This window comes from Saccopteryx leptura, chromosome 3, assembly GCF_036850995.1.
Source record: "Saccopteryx leptura isolate mSacLep1 chromosome 3, mSacLep1_pri_phased_curated, whole genome shotgun sequence".
In the NCBI taxonomy this organism is placed as follows: Eukaryota; Metazoa; Chordata; class Mammalia; order Chiroptera; family Emballonuridae; genus Saccopteryx; species Saccopteryx leptura.
Genome location: NC_089505.1, coordinates 141,352,976 through 141,376,776, shown reverse-complemented (window position 1 = coordinate 141,376,776; position 23,801 = coordinate 141,352,976). Strand labels below are relative to the sequence as shown.

At 39.1% G+C, this 23,801-nt stretch overlaps 1 protein-coding gene across 1 annotated transcript in view; it reads right to left on the bottom strand.

Moving 5' to 3' along the window:
• Positions 1–16,866: 16,866 nt before the first annotated feature.
• Positions 16,867–23,801, bottom strand: part of IL23R (interleukin 23 receptor) — an 82,667-nt gene continuing 75,732 nt past the window's right edge. The window contains exons 9-10 of the mRNA XM_066372194.1: positions 20,716–20,806; positions 16,867–19,357 (exon numbers count right to left, since the gene is read on the bottom strand). Coding sequence (XP_066228291.1) covers positions 18,707–19,357; positions 20,716–20,806 — 742 coding nt within the window. The 3' untranslated portion in view covers positions 16,867–18,706. The remainder of the gene's footprint in view (positions 19,358–20,715; positions 20,807–23,801) is intronic.

Genomic DNA, 23,801 nt, shown 5'->3' with positions numbered 1-23,801 from the left:
CTTAAGTATTTTCTTAATATGTACTTGTTGGTTTCTGTTTGATTAAATCTATACACACTCATAAGCAGGCTAAAGGTTATAAAGTATAAGATTACAAATCTAACTCAAATAAGAACCACTAGAGCTGGAAGGAACTGAGAGTCTTTAACCAAACTCTTGTATTACTGTCTTTCTTCCTCTGTCTCTCCCTGTCTCTCTCTCTCTCTAAGACAGGGGTCCCCAAACTACGGCCCCGCATGCTGCATGCGGCCCCCTGAGGCCATTTATCCGGCCCCCGCTGCACTTCCGGAAGGGACAACTCTTTCCTTGGTGGTCAGTGAGAGGAGCATAGTTACCATTGAAATACTGGTCAGTTTGTTGATTTAAATTTACTTGTTCTTTATTTTAAATATTGTATTTGTTCCCATTTTGTTTTTCTACTTTAAAATAAGATATGTGCAGTGTGCATAGGGATTTGTTCATAGTTTTTTTTATAGTCCGGCCCTCCAACGGTCTGAGGGATAGTGAACTGGCCCCCTGTGTAAAAATTTTGGAGACGCCTGCTCTAAGAGATAAAACATTGTAGAGATTACTAAAGCCCACCTGACCTACTCCTTCTTTCCCTTTCCCTAGTGTTAAACTCTAGTGAAGTCGGTGAATATTAACCCAGTGCATGTTTTTGTATTTTTACCATGTATTTTAGTGTCTGAAAATTTACATAAATGGACTCACATTAATGTATCCTTTTGCACTGTTCTTTTTTTCATGCAATCTTATATTCTTAAGTTTATTCCCGTTGATACATGTGGATCAACTCTAGGGTAAGTTTGCACACGAGCACAAGGAAGAATGTATACAGCTGCTCACTGTAGCACTGTTTGTAATTGTGAAAAAGTCAAAACTAAGCAATATAAGGGAATGGATGAGCTGAGTTTTATTCACAGAATGGAATGCCAATCCATAGTTAAAAAAATAACTTCTGTATTTAACATGGTCTGGAGAGGTTATGTGAAATGACAGATGTCACTCAGATGCGTAATGGGAAATCCAGGCCTTCTGGGTCTAAGCTTCGTGCTTTTTTTTTTATGAACCTTATATTATGAAGTAATTTCAATTTTCCAAAAAAAATTGTGAGAATAATACATAGAAAGAATTTCCATATGCCATTTACCAGACTATTTTTAACATCTATTCTCTCTCTCTCTCTCTCTCTCTCTCTCTCTCGATACAGTTTCTTCACTAAGTTATCTGAGAGAGGTTGGTTGCATATATTCTGACCCTTTAGCTATAATACTTCAGTTTTCATATAAAGATATGTTTTTAAGGATTCACAGTACAGGTATCAAATGCAGGAGGTTTAACAGTGATACAACATTAAAAAAAACCTATAACCCCATATTAAAATTGTGTTGGACGTCCCAATAATAATCTTTATAGCAAATCTCCCCTTATACTTACCCTTGGCATAGGATTCAGTCCAGTATCACATGTTGCACTGGGTGGTCAAGCCACTTAAAATAATTTATTATTGCTGAATCTGAAAATGTTTCACAGGTGTGCCTTTAGTAATTCTTCTATTACACACACCTGTTGACTTAATATACTCTTAGTATATACTGCTATATTCTTGTCATGTACACATTCTTATTACCAAGATTCTAGTGTTGCATGGCAAAGGATAATGAGAAGAAACAATTTAAACAAGTTTCTGTACCTTGACAAATTCATAGTAGGGCATAATGGTATAAGTGGGGTGACCCTAGCAAGATGTTTCATCTCTTTGACCATTTCCTCAATGTTAAAGTGCTAATAATGCAGCATAAGTTGTTGAGAAGTTAAATAATGTATGGAAAGAGCCAGGTATAAATTTGTACAACTCATATTTATTTATTTATTTTTCTTTTTTTATTATTTATTAATTTTAACACGGTGACATTGATAAATCAGGGTACATATGTTCAGGGAAAACATCTCCAGATTATTTTGACATTTGATTATGTTGTATACCCCTCACCCAAAGTCAAATTGTCTTCCGTCACCTTCTATCTGGTTTCCTTTGTGCCGCTCCCCTCCCCCCCCTCCGCCTCCCCCCCCCATTACCATCACATTCTTGTCCATGTCTCTGAGTCTCATTTTTATGTCCCATCTATGTATGGCTTCATATAGTTCTTTGTTTTTTCTGATTTACTTATTTCACTCAGTATAATGTTATCAAGGCTCATCCATGTTATTGTAAATGATCCAATGTCATCATTTATTATGGCTGAGTAGTATTCCATAGTATATATGTACCAGGCAAAGACAACACAAAGAAAGAAAATTATAGGCCAATATCCCTGATGAACTTAGATGCTAAAATCCTCAACAAAATATTAGCAAACCGATCCAGCAATATATGAAAAAAATCATACACCATGATCAAGAGGGATTTATTCTGGGGAGGCAAGGCTGGTACAATATTCGCAAATCAATCAATGTGATTCATTACATAAACAAAAGGAAGGACATAAACCACATGATAATTTCAATAGATGCATAAAAAGCATTTGATAAAATCCAGCACCCATTTATGATCAAAACTGTCAGCAAAGTGGGAATACAGGGAACATACCTCAACATGATAAAGGCCATCTATGACAAACCCACAGCCAACATCATACTCAATGGGCAAAATTTAAAAGCAATCCCCTTAAGATCAGGAACAAGGCAGGGGTGCCCCCTTTGACCACTCTTCTTCAACATAGTCCTGTAAGTCCTAGCCACAGCAATCAGACAAGAAGAAGAAGAAATAAAAGGCATCCAAATTGGAAATGAAGTAAAACTATCATTATTTTCAGATGATATGATACTGTATATAGAAAACCCTAAAGTCTCAGTCAAAAACTACTAGACCTGATAAATGAATTCAGCAAGGTGGCAGGGTATAAAATTACTACTCAGGAATCAGAGGCATTTTTATACACCAACAATGAACAGTCAGAAAGAGAAATTAGGAAACAATCCCCTTCACTATTGCAACCAAAAAAATAAAGTATCTAGGAGTAAATTTAACCAAGAAGATTAAAGACTTGTACTTGGAAAATTATAAACATTGATAAAAGAAATCAAGGATGATACAAACAAGTGGAAGCATATTCCGTGCTCATGGTTAGAAAGAATAAACATCATTAAAATGTTTATATTACCCAAAGCAATTTATAAATTCAATGCAATACCAATTAAAATACCAATGACATACTTCAAAGATATAGAACACATATTCCAAAAATTTATATGGAACCAAAAAAGAATACGAATAGCCTCAGCAATCTTGAAAAGGAAGAATAAAGCAGGAGATATCACACTTCCTGATATCAAGTTATACTACAAGGCCATTGTACTCAAAACATCCTAGTACTGGCATAAGAACAGGCATATAGATCAATTGTACAACTCATATTTATAACAGATACTTTTTTCCTTCAATTTATGCACTGAGATTTCATTTCTGTCAAGCCCTTAAGACTATTTGTAAGGTCAGTAGTCATGACCATTGTGGCCATGCTGGTTCAGGTTCCCATTAGATTTGGGAAGATGGTAAAGAAAGAGTGGAGTCAAAAAATGGTGGGCCATTCCTTTATTAAAGTCTCACACCAGATGACGAGCAAACACACAGGGCTCCCGAAGCCACTGACACATTCTCCAGTTCCACAACCAGGAGAATCTTCTCCAGTTTCTCCTAGAATCAAAGGCCTCACCAGTCTCAGCAGAGCTCACAAAAGCCCCTCACCTCCGGTTCCCCATCTGCACACCTTCTTCTCTCTGCACAAAGTGGCTTCTTCTTCAGCACTCTGCATTCCCTCTGCTCTCCCTGCAAACATGGCTTCTTTCTCCTTTTCCGTTTCCTTCTCTCTTTTTAAAACTTTCTGGAGCAAAAACCTCACCTCCAGCAAACATTAGCAAGACAATGGCCTCTCCCAAGCAGGAATACAATCCACAATTTGCAATCAACTGCCCTGCTCTGAGGGCAAGCACACCCATGGCTGCCCAGTGCCATTTTTAACAGTAAAAGTGAACAAATTCAAAAAACACAAATTTTACAAACTCATTTGCCCAACACTATTCACAGCAGAAAATGTGGGAAGTGACACTTAAGTTACAAGTTTACCTGGTTTCTGCACAAACACAGATAAGGGCTTCATATTTTATATACCATACCACATAAAACTTATTACTGTGCAAAAAAATTATTTACGTAGTCATAGAAAAGATTTGTATCTGGTTGCTTGAACATTTTGTTTAGCCATACTTTTTTTTTTTAATAAATAAATTTTTATTTTAATGGGGTGACATCAATAAATCAGGGTACATATATTCAAAGAAAACATTTCCAGGTTATCTTGTCATTCAGTTCTGCTGCATACCCATCACCAAAAAAGAGATCGTCCTCCATCACCCTCTATCCAGTTTGTTTTTGTACCTCTCCCCCTTCCCTTCCCCCTCCCCCTCCTTCCCTCCCCCCACCCCCCGTAACCAGCACACTCCTGTCCATGTCTCTTAGTCTCGCTTTTATGTCCCACCAATGTATGGAATCCTGCAGTTCTTGTTTTTTTCTGATTCGCTTATTTCACTCCGCATAATGTTATCAAGATTCCACCATTCTGCTGTAAGTGATCCGATGTCATCATTTCTTCTAGCTGAATAGTATACCATGGTGTATATGTGCCCCATCTTCTTTATCCATTCTTCTATTTTTTTTACAGTGATTAAAAGCCTTTAAGCAAACTATTTAGCCATACTTGACTCAACTGAAAATCAGTCTTGTAATTTAAAGAGATTGTCCTCTTCTCAGATAATGTGCAGTATCTAGGCATAATCATTGAGATAGAAAGCTGAAAAGTATAAACATTTAAAAAAGTAAAAACATTAGCAATTTGTTTCCATTTTAGACTTCCAATTAGGATGCACAATGAGTTGATAGTGTAATCCAATGCTCACAGGCTTTTTAAAATTTACAGTGTTGTCTTCAAGCTGAATTGCACTGATTGCTAATTCTTCTATTTGTAATTGCAAAGAGGTTGGTATAGGGAGAAGCTGTTAGAATAGCTTTAGGTTTAACTCCAGTAATGATTTACTGAAAGCAACATCAAATATATCTTCGTGTAGTAATACCTGTTCAATTTCCAGTAAACTCATGTACAAGATAAAAAAACAAAACAAAACAGCGTCATAGCTAATCATTATTAAAAGAAAATCATATAGATTCTGGGAGCAAAATACAAAGCTTTTCTTTTTATGGCTAGGGGGTTGTATTAATTAGGACTCTTAATTATAAATAGCTTAAACAAAGTAGCTTAAGCAAAGTGAAAACTACTATAAAGATTTCTCATTAACTGTAAGTCATGAATGTGATTGAACCTTAGTAACAATTAAAACCGGGTACTTAGTTGCATTTAAGCTTCTCATTCTATCTCTGTCATGGAGACAATGACTACACAGAGACCACAAGGAATGCAATGAGGGATCTGGGGAAACTGCCTCACAATCTCCTATACAGTTTTCATTAGAACGCTTAGACCCCCAGTCCTTACAGGTATTTATTGATATATACAAATGGAAGCAGGGACAAGAATGAGAAAGTCAGGAAGAGGAACTTCTGTAGAGCAGATAAAAGAGTAAGGGAATGCTGGGCAAATGAGTTTGTAAAATCCGTATTTTCTGGTTTTGCTCACTTTTATTGTTAAAGATGGCCACTGCCCACGTGGGGCTGCTAATTACCTTCCTGCTTGGGAAGGGGCTTGGTTATACTAATGTGTGCTGGAGGAGGGGTTTCACACTAAAAGATTTTAAGAAGAGAGAAGAAGGAGGAGGAGGAGCTAAGAGGCCATATTGGCAGAGGCCATGTGGTTGCAGAGCAGAGAGCAGCCAAAATGGCGGGGTGCTGAAGGAGAAGCCAGTTTGTGGAGAGTTTGTGCAGAGAGAAGGAGATGGGGAACAGAGGTGAGTAAGGCTGGTGGGGCCTAGATTCTAGGAAAACCTGAAGAAAGTCAGTGGCTTTGGGAGCCCTGAATGGAAAGGGAAGTATTTTCCTGCTGTGTGTATTTACTCGCCTACAGGTGCGAGGCTAGAATAAAAGATGGCTCACTAGCCCTGGCCGGTTGGCTCAGTGGTAGAGCATCGGCCTGGCGTGCAGGAGTCCCAGGTTCAATTCCCGGCCAGGACACACAGGAGAGGTGCCCATATGCTTCTCCACCCCTCCCCCTCTCCTTCCTCTCTGTCTCTCTCTTCCCCTCCTGCAGCCGAGGCTCCATTGGAGCAAAGTTGGCCTGGGTGCTGAGGATGGCTTCATGGCCTCTGCCTCAGGTGCTAGAATGGCTCTGGTAGCAACAGAGCGATGCCCAAGATGGGCGGAGCATCGCCCCCTGGTGGGCGTGCCGGGTGGATCCCGGTTGGGCACATGTGGGAGTCTGACTGCCTTCCCGTTTCCAACTTCAGAAAAATGCAAAAAAGAAAAAAAAAAGATGGCTCACTAGTTTTTGGCTCTACTGTTTCATTACCATCTCTCCAAATCTAATGGGAACCTGCATGAGCCAGGTGGCTGTGATGGCCATGGCAACTAGCCATATAAGGAAGTAGCTCAAATGTCCCCACCTATTGATTAATGAGAATTGCTAATTCTATCCCTATTGTGCTGTGTTTAGTATGGTGCTGGTTCAGTACTTTTGTCAGTAAAGCCACTGTGGCTTTTGCCTCAGGGCACTGAACTCTGTCTCTGTTTTATGTTCTTATTCAGGGCCTCTACACATCTCTTCACTTCACCTTTTTCTGTTCATCTGTTTATTCTTCTTGCTCTTTGTATGTGGACCATCCTACTTTTATTCTGGTCACATGGAGTAAGACATGACTGACAGCAACTTCTGAGTTTTACATCTAAAATTCTGTCACTGGAGAGAGTCTCTATTTTTCCAAAGTTCCTGAAGGAAATCTTTGATTGGTCTGGCTGAGGTCAGGGGCACGCCTCTAGCTCAGTTGTTGTGATCAGAGGCAAGTCCTGGAGAAAGCCTTCAGCCGGCCTCACTTGTGTTAGGATACCTCACGCCAGTCAGCGGCAGCCAGCTGGCCAGGGTGACACAGAAGGAACATGGGTAGGAGGAAAGGAGCAGTTCCTGGGAAAGGGAGACTGGGGAGACCATAGATGACCACCACATGGGTGTATTCCATTCATTCTTTGAAAAAATAATTTCTGATTACCTAGTATATCTATTAGGATTAATTCAGATACAAAAAAAAACCCCCCAAAAACCCAAAAACCAGGATGACCAATAACAGTAATTTAAAAGCATTGGTCTCATCTAAAAGTAGAGATGAGGCCTCCCAGGCAGCTCCTCAAAGTCAGTGGGGCTGACAGCTTCTTCCATCTCTCTGCTCTACTATCCGCAGTGCATGGCTTTTGTACTCTGGGTCACCCATGGTCCCAGATGGCTGCTGGACTGTGATGTCCACTTTCCAGTCATCAGGAAGGAGGAAGGGGGAGGAAGATGGGAATCTTACTCTCCATTTGTCTGTCTCCCCCTTTAAAAAGATTATCTGGAAATCCTTCTAACAGCTTCTATGTAGAACTCAGTTTCATGGCCACACCTAGTGGCAAGAGAGACTTGAAAATGTGGCTTTCAGTGGGGTTCAATGATGCTATACAATAATAGTCTGCTCGTAAAAATTAGGCGATCAAGGACTGTGCAGATACTCCAGTACATTCAGGCTTTTGTGTGCATTTTCACCAATGAAAAAAAAGTTGGTTTTGCATTCATTTGCATAATAAAACAACTTCCTTTGACTTGTTGTTTGCTTTTCTAATGTTTTTGTTTAATAAAAAAATATCAAATGCTTCTTTTTTTTTTTTTTTTTTTGTATTTTTCTGAAGCTGGAAATGGGGAGAGACAGTCAGACAGACTCCCGCATGCACCCGACCGGGATCCACCCGGCACGCCCACCAGAGGTGAAGCTCTGCCCACCAGGGGGCGATGCTCTGCCCCTCCGGGGCGTCGCTCTGTTGTGACCAGAGCCACTCTAGCGCCTGGGGCAGAGGCCAAGGAGCCATCCCCAGAGCCCGGGCCATCTTTGCTCCAATGGAGCTTCAGCTGCGGGAGGGGAAGAGAGAGACAGAGAGGAAGGAGAGGGGGAGGGGTGGAGAAGCAGATGGGCGCTTCTCCTGTGTGCCCTGGCCGGGAATCGAACCCGGGACTTCTGCACGCCAGGCTGACGCTCTACCACTGAGCCAACCGGCCAGGGCCTTTTTTTAATCACTTCATATTTATTTTGAAATATCCTCTAATATTTCTGAGCAGTATATAAAGAGTCTGCTGGTAACTAAGAACATGAGAATGGATATGAATAGACAATTAGAAGTCTCTACTTCATTTACTATGAGCCAGACATTAGTAAATGGACCAAGATGGGTGTGATATATAAACAGATAACTACAGCCAGTCCCTAAGGAAATGCAGGATGAGGGGGAGAGTCAGTGCCAGGTGGAAAGATTAGCCTGATGGGGGAAAGGTATACATCTCTTGTTTTATGGAAGCAGAGAGAGAGGCTGGGTGACAGCAAGTTTATAGATGGGGTGGTAGTGAGGTGAAGGGGTTCCCATGGGTTGGCATCCATTGTCCCTCTTAGGAATATGCTCTGAAAACATGCAGAGTTGGGACAACAATTAGGGACAGCAAGGTGCTATAGGGCAAAGCTCTGAGCGGATGAGAGTCCAGGGGCCTCTCTGACCCTGTACTAGAAACAGCAAAGCAGCAGGATAAGATTCAGCAACAGAAAATGTTTAGGCTCTCAGAACAGAGATTAGAAGTCAGCATGTTCCTTGTCCTTACTGCACCCCCTGAAAACTTCTGCTGTCTGCTTCCTTGAGTTATTTGTACTGGCTAATAAATATCTGAGTAAGGCTGGGGATGGGACTTCAGTCCTCTGGTCTGCTGACTGGGGCTGTTGCTTCCCCTCGTCCCCTCAGAGCATGTCATCTGGTTTCCGAGTAGTTCATTGTCACATGAGAGTTCCTGAGAAAAAGAGGTGATGGAAGAATTGAAGGTGTAAATGATAGTGTATAAAGGCAAAAAGTTCCTTTTCACAAGGAGGAACAATTAAGTTAATGCTTTTCAACCCTCACAGTGTTGAAAATACCCCTAATGAAACTTTGGGGAAAAAAAGTCAGTGAGGCTGGTGGTGGTCATCAGAATTCAGTGGCTTTTTTGTTATATTTTGTTTTGTTTTTAGTTCTCAAGGTGACTCTAACATTCAGCCAGGTGAGAACTACTGGTCCATTTCTAAGCAGCTAATTTAGTGAAAGAGTCGTGGCCTAGAAGTCAGGAAAGTGAGATCTTCCCTAGTTTGGCCACCTCTGTCCAAATCACCAAGCCAACCCCAGCTTCACCTAGAAAATTAACAGGCTAGATTGAAACAGAAGTCGATACATACATACATACATACATACATACATACATACATACATTCTGTGGATTATCTCTACTTGACTATTATAGGTAGATTTTAGCAATGTATCCTTACACCAACGTTCCTATCAACTACGAGAATGCCTGGTCTTTTAGAATTTATCTACTGTTTTTAATTAGTAAGCTATGTAACTAATGTTCTATAAGGTGAGTACACTTGTTTGGCCATTTTCTTTAACACACCACACAATTTGTCTGCCCCTATCATCCAGATAGTTGTCTAATTCATGTGGTGACTAGAAACATTTCTTCCTGAAGCAATGTAAGGTACTGTTTGTCCACTGAAGTGCTAATAACTTAGCCATTTGAATCTATTTGAAATCAGTGTTTTGGTCAAAAATAAAAAAGGTAGTTGAAACTAACTGTCATGTTGAAGTGATTTAAGGAAATAAAAGTGCACAGTTGAAAAGAAACATTGTATCATTGCTTTCACATCAAGTATGCAGTGGCAGTTGAAAGAGAAAGAACAATGACTTATGATATAATAATAGAGGATTATGGAAGGGCCACAGAAAATACACTGAGGTCTGAAAGTTCTCTGTTGTCTTCATGTAACATTATTTTACTTCTCATTGGAAGCAGATTTGAATTAATAGATTGAGTCATTGGCTATTATTCTTTTTTTTCCCCTTCTTTTTCAAGTGAGAGGAGGGAAGATAGAGAAACAAACTCCCACATACACCCACATGGGGATCCACCCAGCAGCCCCCATCTGGGGCTGATGCTCTGCCTATCTGGAACCCTGCTCATAACTGAGCTATTTTTAACACCTGAGGCAGAGGCTCCATGGAGCCATCCTCAGTGCCCAGGGCCGATGTGCTCAAGCCAATCAAGTCATGGCTGTGGGAAGAGAAGGGAGAGAGTGAGAAGGGGGTAGGGGAGGGGTGAAGAAGCAGATGGTCGCTTCTGCTTCTCCTGTGTGCCCTGACCAAGAACTGAACCTAGGACATCCACATGCCAGACTGACTCTCTACCACTAAGCCAACTAGCCAGAGCCTCATTTATTTTTTAAAACAGGAGAAGTGAAACCAGAAAAGGAGGTTGTGAATGAGTGGTCAAAGAGGTCATGGGTTTGTGGTGTCTTCCTTGGAGTGAAGTGACAAAAGTATTTCAGGAAGGGGAGGGTAGTCAACTCAGTCAAATCTTCTTTAGCGAGATACACCAAAATCAGTATCTGTGTCCCAGAAAATAGCACCGGGAGAGAATATCAAACTCTGGTGGTTGTCCAAGGTCACACACTTGGCATATGGCAGATTCTAACTTCAAATATTCTGATTGTTTGACCTTACTTCAAGCCCTTCCACAGAGAATAAAAGAAGAAAATTTAGTCCATCTATTGCAATATTATTTATATTTGTAGTTCTAAATGCTTTTCTGCAATTTTTTGCTAAATGAGGATTTCCATTGCTTAGTAAAACAAAAGAAACAAAATGGAAAAAGAAGTGTTTTAAAGAGTGCTTTTCAAAATCATCATTTCATTAAGGTTCTGTTTCCAAAGCATTTTGTTGTTATTGTTGTGGTTGTTAAAATTGCTTTTCTGCATTACTCTGGGCTTTAACAAGTTCTTTCCTATCCCTCTCAGGGTTCTCAATATGCTGTCTCTATTGAATCAAATGGAATCTCCAAAGTAATATATTGAATGCAATGTGCAATGAATACTAAAAAAAGGAAAAATGAACTTGCAAATATTTGGCAGTTGGCAGCTTCTTAAAATACTAATCTCCTCATTTAAGAAAATATGATTTTCAGTTTTCAACAACTAAGATATATAAATCTACAGCGAATCCTAAAGTAAAATGAATACTGAACTTTGTTTAAACCCAGATAAAAAGAAATTTAAAATAAGTAGCACATCAGTCAGTCTCCAATGAATATATTACATTTTTCATATTTACTGTGAAATTCTGAACACTAAAACAAAACAGCAGGAGTCTGATAGGAATTCAGCATTGGTCCTCTTTACTAAGTGGACAAGAGCATTCCTGTGCTAACAGTGCATGCTCATGTTTCTTCACATCTTCTTTGCTCCAAAGCCTTCTGATACTTCCTGCCTCTCCACTCAGGTACCTTGTATTTTCCTTCTTACGATATCCATTTAAACATTTATTCCCAATCACTTATGTGTGTGAAGATGTAGATAAAAGAAATTATTTTAGAAATGGATATAAAAATGAAAAATTGGAAACAACCAGAATGTCCAGAACAGGTAAATATATTTATCTTATGAAATACTGTGCAACTGTTTAAAGAATAGGGTATAGCTATATAAAACAACATGTGAAGATTGCCAAGTTATATTGTTAGGTGAAAATAGCAAGTCACAAACCAATACCACATTTTTAACCATTAAAAAACCTGGAAAGAAAAACACTAATTGATTGGAAATTATTATGATGATGGGAATGGGGCATGGGAAGCAGGGATATGCAGAGGGACTGCTACTTTTCGCTCCATTTATGTTGGTATCACTTTGATTTTCATTTATTTATTTTATTTTATTTTGGTCTGAAGTGACAAGCAGGGAGGCAGAGAGACAGACTCCCACATGCAATGCGTCCAGCCAGGATCCACCTGGCAAGCTCACTAGGGGGCGATGCTTTGCCCATCTGGGGCATTGCTCCGTTGCAACCAGAGCCATTCTAGCACCTGAGGTGGAGGCCATGGAGCCAACTTTAGTGCCCGGGGCCAACTTAGCTCCAACGGAGCCTTGGCTGTGGGGGGTTAGGGGGGAGAAAGAGACAGAGAGAAAGGAGAGGGGGAAGGGTGGAGAAGCAGATGAGCACTTCTCCTGTGTGCCCTGGCTGGGAATCAAACCCAGGACTTCCACACACCTGGCCGACGCTCTACTACTGAGCCAACTGGCTAGGGTTTGCTTTAATATTTTTTAAATGAGATACTGTGTAGCTTAAAAATAAAAATACTTATTTAAAATTTTACTATTCTTTCTTTCACACTCACTTCTAATAAAATTCTTAGGCAGGATATGAACAGAAAAAAAAATGGTCAGGTTTATTGACTTCCGTATCTCACACTTGAGTTCCAGTGTCTGACTATTTATGATTTCCTTCCTGTGCTCAGACAGAGTCACAACTTTGAGGTATGCCTTTATGGTTAGAAACAGCAGTTTGTTTTGCTTGAATTTTTGAACCACAGATCTCAGGAATGAACTATGTTATGTTTCTCCAACATTTTCTTAGTTTAGGTTTTTTTTTCTTCTCATAAAGCTAGGCCAGAATCCATTTACTGTTTGTTCCAAACAAAAACGAATCATTTAAGAATAATTTCCTAATTTATTGCTAAATGATAATTATGAAAACTAGATAATTTGTTTTCCTAAATGTAAGCATAAAGGAAATGAATCTTCAGAAAATTGATGAATAAAAAGGTACAAAGTAGGTTGAAAAATGAAATTAGCAAAATGGCTAAAGGAGTCCTAACATGAAACATTAATTGGAATTTAATGATGTAATCTCAGCAGTGGGAAAGAGACCTAATAACATTCTAAACCTTTGTTAGAGTTCTTTATAAAATTGCCTTAACTACAGCATCCAGCAAAGCAGTACGCTATCCATGTTGTGTACTGCGTGAATCAAAATCCAATTATTTTATATTAGTTTTGTGCTTTTACCCCAGAGAACTCCATAAACTGTTTTTAACCACTTATTTTATATCAATACTGTCTGCCAAGTGGATAACATTACCCACTAAAGCATCACGTCCTATAATTGGTATAATGACTTCATAAAGAGATAAACCAGCCTGACCAGGTGGTGGCGCAGTAGATAGAGTGTCGGACTGGGATGTCGAGGACCCAGGTTCGAGGTCGCCAGCTCACCAGCTTGGACCCAAGGTCGCTGGCTCGAGCAAGGGGTTACTCGGTCTGCTGAAGGCCCATGGTCAAGGCACATATGAGAAAGCAGTCAATGAACAACTAAGGTGTTGCAATGCACAATGAAAAACTAATGATTGATGCTTCTCATCTCTCCGTTCCTGTCTGTCTGTCCCTATCTATCCCTCTCTCTAACTCTCTCTCTGTCACATAAAAAAAAAATAAAAAAAAAAAAAAAGAAAAGAAAGAAAAGAGAGATAAACCATAGCACAATTCAACAATCTTTGCGGTTATAAAACCTAATTATGTTCACAACACAATATTTTATTCTTTGTGATCACAAAAAGAACATAAACTTGAACAAAACCCAGTCATTTATGATAATGTAATTAGAAAGAAACAGGTTAATTATTTATATATAGTACTGCTTCTTTTCACACCCTCTGAAAGAAATCTCTTTTTTACGAAGTTGTTCAGGGTGTAGGGATGTTGGAGGAGTTGTGGTGCCATTAGTCTGGGTTTCCAGTCTGTGGCTGCGGTGGAAAGTGCAGTACAGTCCTGAAGTACGGGCATCTCAAGGCTGGGCTGGGATCCAGATCACTCAGCTGTGGAAGACAGAACTCTCTGCCCTCTCCCCACCCTTGGATTTTCACACTGCGTGTGTGGGCTACTTCAGGCATGACCTCCAACCTCTGTTTCAACAGAGGTTTGCTTTCACCTGTTTTATATTTTGGGCTTTTGCAACAGATTTTACTTCAGCTGCTAAAATTTATTTATGAAAACTCTGACCTATGCTATAGTCATGTTCTGCCTCTATGTCAAAGAGAGGATGACTGAAAATATAAGAAAAGAAGTTGAGAACACCCTCTGCTTTAACCAGCAGGGCTGAACACCAACTCCCCTTACCTGAGAACCATGTGCTAAAATTCATGTCTTCTTTTTTTTTTTTTAGCTTCTGTGGCTGAGGCCACAGAGCCATCCTCACTAACTGGGGCTGACTTGCTCGAACCAATCAAGCCATGGCTGCAGGAGAGAGAGATAAGGGGAAGGGATGGGTAGAGAAGCAGATGGTCGCTTCTCCTGTGTGCCCTGACCAGAAATCAAACCTGAGACTTCCACACATGAGGCTGATGCTCTATCTACTGAGCCAACTGTCTAGGTCTCATATATCTTCTTATATAATCAAATATTAATTCTAACTCTAGTGATAACAGATTCCTAATTTAAAAGGGATAAAACACACACACACACACAAAACCCCAAGAAAACACCAAAACAGTACTTCAACTGTGCCTCCTCCATGTAAGAATAGAAGGGGGGGAGGAGCAAGGGAGAACAGGAGAAAAGTGGATATTCCTTAGTTTTAGGATTGTCCAGAATTATGACATTCCATTTTGCTACAGTATTACTGAGAATTTATCTGCTTTTCTTCCTTCCTTCCTTTCTTTTTCTTTCTTTCTTTCTTTCTTTCTTTCTTTCTTTCTTTCTTTCTTTCTTTCTTTCTTTCTTTCTCTCTCTCTCTCTCTCTCTCTCTTTCTTTCTTTCTTTCTTTCTTTCTTTCTTTCTTTCTTTCTTTCTTTCTTTCTTTCTTTCTTTCTTTCTTTCTTTCTTTCTTTCTCTTCTCCTCTCCTTCTTCTCTTTCCTCTAATGGTATCATGAGGGGATTTTCCTCTCTCCTTCTCTCTTCCTTTTTCTCCTTAACCCACACCAAGAAGCATGACACATAAAGAGAGACAAATAAACAGTGATAGAAATGATTTGACTTTGGTTGATGGGTACACAGCGCAATCAATAGTTCAGATGCTGTAGAGATGGTTACCTGAAACCTATATATTCTTATAACCAATGTCATCCCATTAAATTTAATTTCTAAAAAAAAAATACAAAAAAAGGATAAAAAAGATATATCAATCTGAAAGTAAAAGGGTGACACATTCATTTAGGAAGCAGCAATTTACAAAGATTGTGAGATTCAGAAAGTTAATAATAAGCCCAAGAGCTAAATGGAAAGATGAAGAGATACACACTTGTCCCCAAAACCTACAGAAAATTCTGACTGAAGAAGGGAGAGGTGGCAGGGGAATGAGGTTAGGAGCAACATGAATAGGAGGGAAAGAAGTAGAGATAATTAGCCACTGGAGAATTTTCCTATAGGAGGAACTTATCAGGGGCAAGCTGATTCTCCCATGCTGGCTCCTACCTGTGATTCAAATGCAAAGTCAATGTCCCCTTTTGGAAGACTTTCTCTGACTACCCAGTGTAAAGTGACCACCAAGTTGCTCTCCACTACATTATCCCATTTTACCCCTTTACACAACATTTATTATCCGTCCTATTTTTCTTTATTTCTTTTCTGCTTCTCTTCATCCCCTACCTTCACGCCTTTCTTCTCTAAAATGTAAGCTCCTCAGGCTGCAGGGACTTGGCTGGTTTTAATAATATCCAAAGCACTCAGAGTGCCTAGCACATAGTCAGGATGTTCACCACTTAAGTGAATACTTGAATAAAAGAATCATAGAGCCTGACCAGGCAGTGGCGCAGTGGATAGAGCGTCGGACTGGGATGCGGAGGACCCAGGTTCGAGACCCTGAGGTCGCCAGATTGAGCGCAGGCTCAACTGGTTTGAGCAAAAGTTCACCAGCTTGGACCCAAGGTCACTGGCTTGAGCAAGGGGTTACTCGATCTGCTGAAGGCCCGCGGTCAAGGCACATATGAGAAAGCAATCAATGAACAACTAAGATGTCGCAATGTGCAACAAAAAACTAATGATTGATGTTTCTCATCTCTCCGTTCCTGTCTGTCTGTCACTATCTATCTATCCCTCTCTCTGAATCTCTCTCTGTCTCTGTAAAAAAAAAAAAAGAATCATAGAAAGGAAAACTTTGCCTGTTTACCAATGTTGCATTGCAATAAAGCAGTTGAAATTTTCTTGGAGTTAGGGCAATGGCTGGCACATTGCCTCTGTTAATAGGTATTGCTTCGATTTTTTAGTCCATTAGGACCATGAGGGCCAATGGCAAAGATAGACCTGGAAGCATCTCCTCTGTGCTAAATAGTGATGTGGATGTGGGAAGAGACAGTCTCCTTCCCACTTTAGAGAGCAAGAAGCTTTAGAGGAGACTCTCGCTTTAAATAGAAACATACAAAGAGGATCAAATAATGCTGCAATTCTTTAAATTTAACAAAAGCTTTTTTGATGTGCAGCAGATTACAATTGCACTGAAATACACTATGAAAATAGCCTTCACATGTTAACAGATGTCATCTTTATGTAGGTAAACATCCAAGTTTTATCTCAGTCTTCTGTTATTTCTATCTCAAATACTACCTGCCTCTTTGCTTCATAACATTCTCCCTTTGAAGAAGAATAAAGCAAAGGCTTATGATCATTTACAAATCAAGATATTTAATATTAGTATTTCATCAGTGATTTAAAATATACTTTCAGGATATGTAAAATATAGCTAATATATACATATTTTTGGAAAAATAGAATAGCATTTCACAGAATAGGATATGGTTTTTGCACTGTGAATACTAATATTCTATTTTTGGAAGAAAATGGCTTCAGTAAATGATATAAATTAAAATAAAGAGGGTTGTCAACGCAAAAAAGAGATGACTTGTGATTAATTACTTACAAGCTGGACATTAAACAGTCTTCACAAATATAGTAACCATATGATTTATCATCCAGTGAGATGCTTCTGAGAGTAAAAGGGTACACTGATTGTATTTATCATTGGGGATAAAAACCCGGGAAAACCAGGGTGTTTGGCCATCCTCTTTTAAATAAAATTTTTCTTTTTTTTATTTAAAAAAAATTCAAAAACAAAACAAAATAGCTTGTTCAGATGCTAAACACATGGTAGGCAACTGGTCCCTTTTTCCATTAATTGCTTGATTTGTTATAATAAGATTAAACTATATAATCTGAATATGTTATTTTGACAATTTAGAAGAGAAAGAGAAACTAAGTGGATAAGCTACCCTATTTTCACATTGTTCTGATCATTAAAAAATTGTTCCCCTTGACCAACAAAGAAATTAATCACAATAGTGAAGTTTGCTGGGTACCAATTCTCAGCTTTAAATATGCATTTTATATTTTTAAGATCATCCTGTTTTTATTATTGACCTGGTTGGCAGGTGGAGTTTATCCCCAGCCTCAGCCATTATTGATTGTGGCCATCGCTAGCACTGTGTTGAAATGATTGATTCTTCTTTTTCTTTTTTGTATAGTTTGCTAGTTTGTTTTGTTCATCAGATTCCACATATGAATGAAATCATATGGTATTTCTCTTTCTCTGCTGGCTTATCTTATTTAGCATTATAGTCTCCAGGTCCATCCATGAGATGATTGACTCTGAAGCCATTTCAAGGCTGAGCGGACAGGCATGTGCTGATCAATTGGTGATGTCTGCAGAAGACATGGAATATGGAGCAATGGAAAGTGTGGCAAGTATTTAGACATATATCAGGGTTTTTTTTAATTTATCTATTCATTTTTAAAGAGAAAGGGGAGAGAGAGACAGAAGGAGGGGGAACAGGGAGCATCAACTCCCTTCTGTGTCTTGACCAGGCAAGTCAAGGTTTCAAACTGGTGACCTCAGCATTCCAGGTCAATGCTTTATCCACTGCACCACCACAGGTCAGGCAACATATATACATTTGAACAGTAACTTTCTGACATATATATATAATACATAGTTGATCACAAAAGAATTACACCTTGCTGACCCTGCACCTGCTACCTCATTAATTCTACTAAGTATAATTAGTACACCAACCACACCACAGAACAATGCCATTATTCTTAACATATATGAAGATGGCAATCTCATGATTTCCACACATTCTTGTTTTATAACTTTCTTAGTCCATAGTCAAAGTAAGGAAAGATCAAATCCCTAACACCTGAATACAGAGTACTAGGGAAAAACACAGCAAACATGCTAATCGCTCCTCTGTTTCTGTCCCTTACTAATTTTGTTCTTGGGGGCTATATTTTTATCTACTCAAGAGAATTTTAAGAAATAAAATAAAAATTAAATTTGCTTCTCTCCTTGCAATCTAATATTAATGTCTCGATTTTAAAATCACTCTTTTCAGCATTTCCTTCCCTACCATGTATTTTTGTATTATTTTTCCTTCATACAACAGAGAGATCTGTTCTGTGACTTGCAATGAGGAAAAATAAAAAGAATGTAGCTGATATTTAAAAAAAAAAGAAATTCAAGAGGTGCTCCTAATATTGCTGCTGCCTTTATGACCAAGAAGTATGTTCCATCTTTGGATGTTAATTCTCTAATTTTAAAAAACACGGTAGAATAAAATTTATGTTGAGGGGGAAATTCAACATCAGATTGCAAAGCAGCTTTCTCACATTAACTTTAACTACACAGCTCTACTTTTCCAAGAGTGAAATCCTATTAAGATGGCTTTCCAGAATATTTTGTGGGAAATAGGAATTACTAGATTGCAACTCCTTGTTCATGATCCCCAAACAGGAAACAAATTCATCGGGCAGCAGTGTCTGTTCTGGAATAGTTTCACTGGGCGAAGCATTTTCCAAAAGCATGGTACTTTCCCCCTCTGTGGAGTTTTGCCTGTCAGAAGGACTACATTCTCCTTGATTTAAAATGAGGTTTAATTCTTCAAGAAATAGTGTATTACTTAGCGAATTCACATTTGAGACAGAAAGAGCAAAATTAGGATATTTTTTAAACCGGGCATTCTTCTCCAGGTCTAAGGAATCGACTAGTGGTTTAAGAGTTGAGGAAGCTGTCTCATCATTATCGCCGAGATGGTTTCCCTCACTGAGAACATTTGAAACCTGGGGTTTATAGCCAGTGTTGAGATTAGGAAGATACACAATGGTGGTATTGGCGAGCAGTGACTTTTGCAGGCAGTCTGTTGTCTCCAAGGATCCTGCATTTCCCTTTTTGTAGTCTGTGGGCTTGTGTTCTTCTCGGAGAAGGATTTCTATCTCTGTAATCACTGGCTCAACATAGAGGACCTGTTCGCTGGAATTGTTATTCATAAATTCACTTTTTTCCTGGGAAGAAAAAGCATTGTTTTATTTTACAAAAGACATTTAAAGGGGCCAGCTGGTTAACAGAATAAGAAGTGGAATTCTGATTTCCCTCAACTCTCCTATCCCCCTCCCTTTTCTCATATTGTTTATCTTCCCATACAATTTTCTCCTTTGTTATCCTGCTCAATTCCAAATCTTTATTGAATCCTCCCATGAGGAGATTGAAGGAAAGGAATAATAAAAATAATACACGTTTTAAGCACACATCCTGGTTTAAAATTTTTAAAGAGAAAGAAGCATTTTGCATATTAATTTCATATTATTTCAGGGTCTTTTGAAATATGTTGGAATTCTTCTTAATATTACCGAGCCTTACAATAAGAAAATGCTTGGTTGCTTAAATGAAAAAAAGGGGTAGGAGGAGAATCCTGTTTTGTTTCCATTTGAGACTGCTATGAACTGAATGTTTGTGTCCCTCCAAAATTCATACATCGAAGCCCTAATCCCCAGCATGATGGTATTAGGAGGTGGGTGTTTGGGGAGTAAGTTGACTTTGAATGGAGTCCTTAAGGCCCTGGCCGGTTGGCTCAGTGGTAGAGCATCGGCCTGGTGTGCAGAAGTCCCGGGTTCGATTCCCGGCCAGGGCACACAGGAGAAGTGCCCATCTGCTTCTCCACCCCTCCCCCTCTCCTTCCTCTCTGTCTCTCTCTTCCCCTCCCGCAGCCAAGGCTCCATTGGAGCAAAGATGGCCTGGGCGCTGGGGATGGCTCCTTGGCCTCTGCCCCAGGCACTAGAGTGGCTCTGGTCGCAACAGAGCAATGCCCTGGAGGGGCAGAGCATCGCCCCCTGGTGGGCAGAGCGTCACCTTCTCTTCTTTGCTGGAGTGGAAACCAGGCCCACAGCTGGTAACACCATCTCCCACAGACCTCTCACATTTTTTTCTTGAATCCCATTGGGTCTCCAGAATGAGAAGGTGTCCTCCTTGGTCTTCACCTGCTTCTCCAATCTCATGTAAAACAAAAATCCTTTTGTGTCTTTGAGGCTCATTCAATTGAGCTTTTATACCCTCTTCCTTTGGTCCTTGAAGACACCTACCAATTGCACGGCCACCAAATGACTCTGGCACCTAGCCCACAATCTTCCACTTCACTTTTCTCTTTTGAATAGCATTGTTTCTCTCATCTACCCCTCTTTTCTTTTCCTAACTCGATCATCTCTCAAGTGTGATTTGAAATATGTATAATTTTATTTCTACATATGTTTATACAGTTATGCTAATATGCACACAGATTTATTTATTGGAATGGAAATTCTACTCTGTTAAACTGCCCTCTTGGTCACAGCTGCCATTTAGTTTTTATCTGATGGTGTTTGGTTACCTGTAGCGTTTTCACAATATTACTGTTTTCCACATTAGGAATATCTTCATGAAGCCATTTTGGTATTAGCAGTAAGATTCTTCTTTTAATTCTAAAAAACAAAAACAACGCATTAGAAGCATTTTACTATTTTAGGATTTGGTGCAGACAATCATGTAGGAGATTAGAAAATCTCCTAGAATAAAATGCATAATAAAAGTAAAATTTTCAGAAGCAGGAGCTAAGATTTCCATCTCTTTAAGTAGTTAAGTGGGAAGTTGATTTAATATCTATTCAGAGTTTTCTCTTCTCTTTATTGCTCTGTTACTCTCTAATGGTCTGGAACATTTCAAAGCACTCACACTAGATTCAAGACAAGTGGGAGAAGCACCCTGGAAGTGAAAACTGTGCATGTGTTAGATACGGCAGAGAGCATGATGAGCAGGAGATCTCAATGTGGAAACGTTGGAAAACTTAAGGGATATTTTGTAGAACTTTCCAGTGTGACCATAACCACAGAAAGTATTAAAGAAGAGGCCTTAGCTGGGTAGCTCAGTTGGTGAGAGTATCATCCTAAAACAGAGGTTGTGGGTTCAGTCCCCAGTCAGGGCACATACAGGAATAGATGGATATTTCTGTCTTTCTCTCTCTCTCTAAAAATCAAGAAATAAATTTTTAAAAAGAACTTTAAAAAAATAAAAGTTTAAAGAAGAGAATGGTTTATAATAAAACCATATAATTTGAGGTTCTCTAATTCTGAATTTGTAATGATTCCAAATAGGGTCGAGATGATAGTGGTGCCTCTAACTGTATGTGGATGGAATGGGGCTGCGGAGATGCCTTACAGTATTGTGGCACAGTGAGGATAGCACTGTCCCTTATTCAGGATCACTGGGGGGAGGCGATGGAAAGAAGCGGGAGAAGCTGTGAATGACTCCCTTCTTCCTGACAGCTACCTCTTGGCACTTTCTGCCTTTACAGTAAAAATTGACTTGAGCAAAAAGGTTGTACCAGGAACTTAGAAGAAATGAAACTGAACCTCTGGCACATTTATCCACGTTAGCCAAGCATCCATTAACAACAGATCAGACTTGTTTATCTGTTTAAGCAGCTTCTCTATGGACTTTTACTAAGTAACAACCAAAATAGCTGAAGGTACTTTGCTAGTCCAATTTGACCTTGAACTTTAGGGTAGAAATAATTTTCTTACTTATGCAAACTTTTGTGATTCTGCTGTTTTGTTTTGTTTCATTTTAAATAATTTATACTCTCTTTCTATACCTAAAATTAGATCAAATTAGTAAGCTTATGCTATTGTAGAAAACTTCTTATATAGCTGCTGATACAGTGAGAATATATATATATATATATACATCTATAGACATATAGATGTATATATATATATGTATATTTACCCACTTTTGGTTTCATAATTTAAGATGTTTTACCCTCTGTTTTCCAGTTCTACTTCTGAAATAAAATTTATATATATATCAGTATAATATATGGTTATAGTAAATAACAGTATCTGTTCATATGTATAATAGTTATATAAGAATTATCTCTTGTTTATCTTTATAAAAAGAATGCTTATTTAAATAATTTAATTAGCAAAGATTATCTTATTTTCTTTAATTTTTTATTAGATTTATTGGAGTGACATTGGTTAATAAAATTATATAGGTTTCAGGTGCCTATTTTCTTATTTGTCATTAAGAGGAAGTTAATTCTTAGTAACAAATTTAATGTTATTTAGAATTTTACACTAACTTAGACTTCTTTAAATAACAACACAAATAATATTTTTATGTGTTATAAATTTGAATATTAAAATGTTTCAAAAGGCTTTATAATCAAGTATATTTTAAAATGGCCTAAAATAACCCTGGCTAGGTAGTTCAGTTGGTTGGAACATTGTCCTGATGTGCCAAGGTTGTGGGTTTTATCCCAGTCAGGGCACATACAAGAATCAGCCAATGCATGCATAAATAAGTGGAACAACAAATCTATGTTGCTCTCTGTGGAGGAACAGTATGTGAATACACACACACACACACACACACACACACACACACACACACACAGTGTGTCCGTAAAGTCATGGTGCACTTTTGACCGGTCACAGGAAAGCAATAGATGATAGAAACGTGAAATCTGCACCAAATAAAAGGAAAACTCTCCCAGTTTCTGTAGGATGACGTGGCAGCATGTGCGCATGCGCAGATGATGACCTAACACCGTGTATACAGCGGAGCAGCCCACGGCCATGCCAGTCGAGATGTGGTCGGTACAGAGGAAAGTGTAGTGTATTCTGTGGCTCGCTAAATTCGAATCCGTGACCAAAGTGCAATGTGAATATCGGCGTGTTTATGACGAAGCGCCACCACATAGGAATAACATTACTCGATGGGATAAGCAGTTGAAGGAAACCGGCAGTTTGGTGGAGAAACCCCGTTCTGGTAGGCCATTAGTCAGTGATGAGTCTGTAGAGGCTATACAGGATAGCTACCTAAGGAGCCCTAAAAAACTGTGTGTAAGCCCACATTGAACTACACTGAATAGGTATGAAACTGGGAGAGTTTTCTTTTTATTTGGTGCAGATTTCACATTTCTATCATCTTTTGTTGCTTTTCTGTGACCGGTCAAAAGTGCACCATGACTCTAAGGACACGCTGTATATATTCATATATATATATATGTATATGAATTATATACACACACACATGAATTTGAACTCAATTGAACATGAACAATAAGGGTCACAAAAAATGGCTGCAGAAATGACTGAGTCATTGACTCAGGGTGGGATAAGAAGTCCTGCTGTAGTTTCCCCTGAAGCTGGGAGGATGTTCTTACCACTTGATTGCCAGTCTAAGCAATTATTATTATTATTTCAGAGCGTGGTGACTTTTCTTTACTCCTAGAGGTTATGCACAAAGGACCCTCATTTAATAACCTCCAGCCAAAAATTTCCTATAGATATAGCTGGGGTCTCAGACCGCCCCTAAAGCTCTAGGGAACTCTTCTTTATCGATGCACATGGCGGGTGACCAACTTTGGAGCCCAGGCTGACACTTTCTGGTCTGGTGATGTGTTCCTCCATGGTG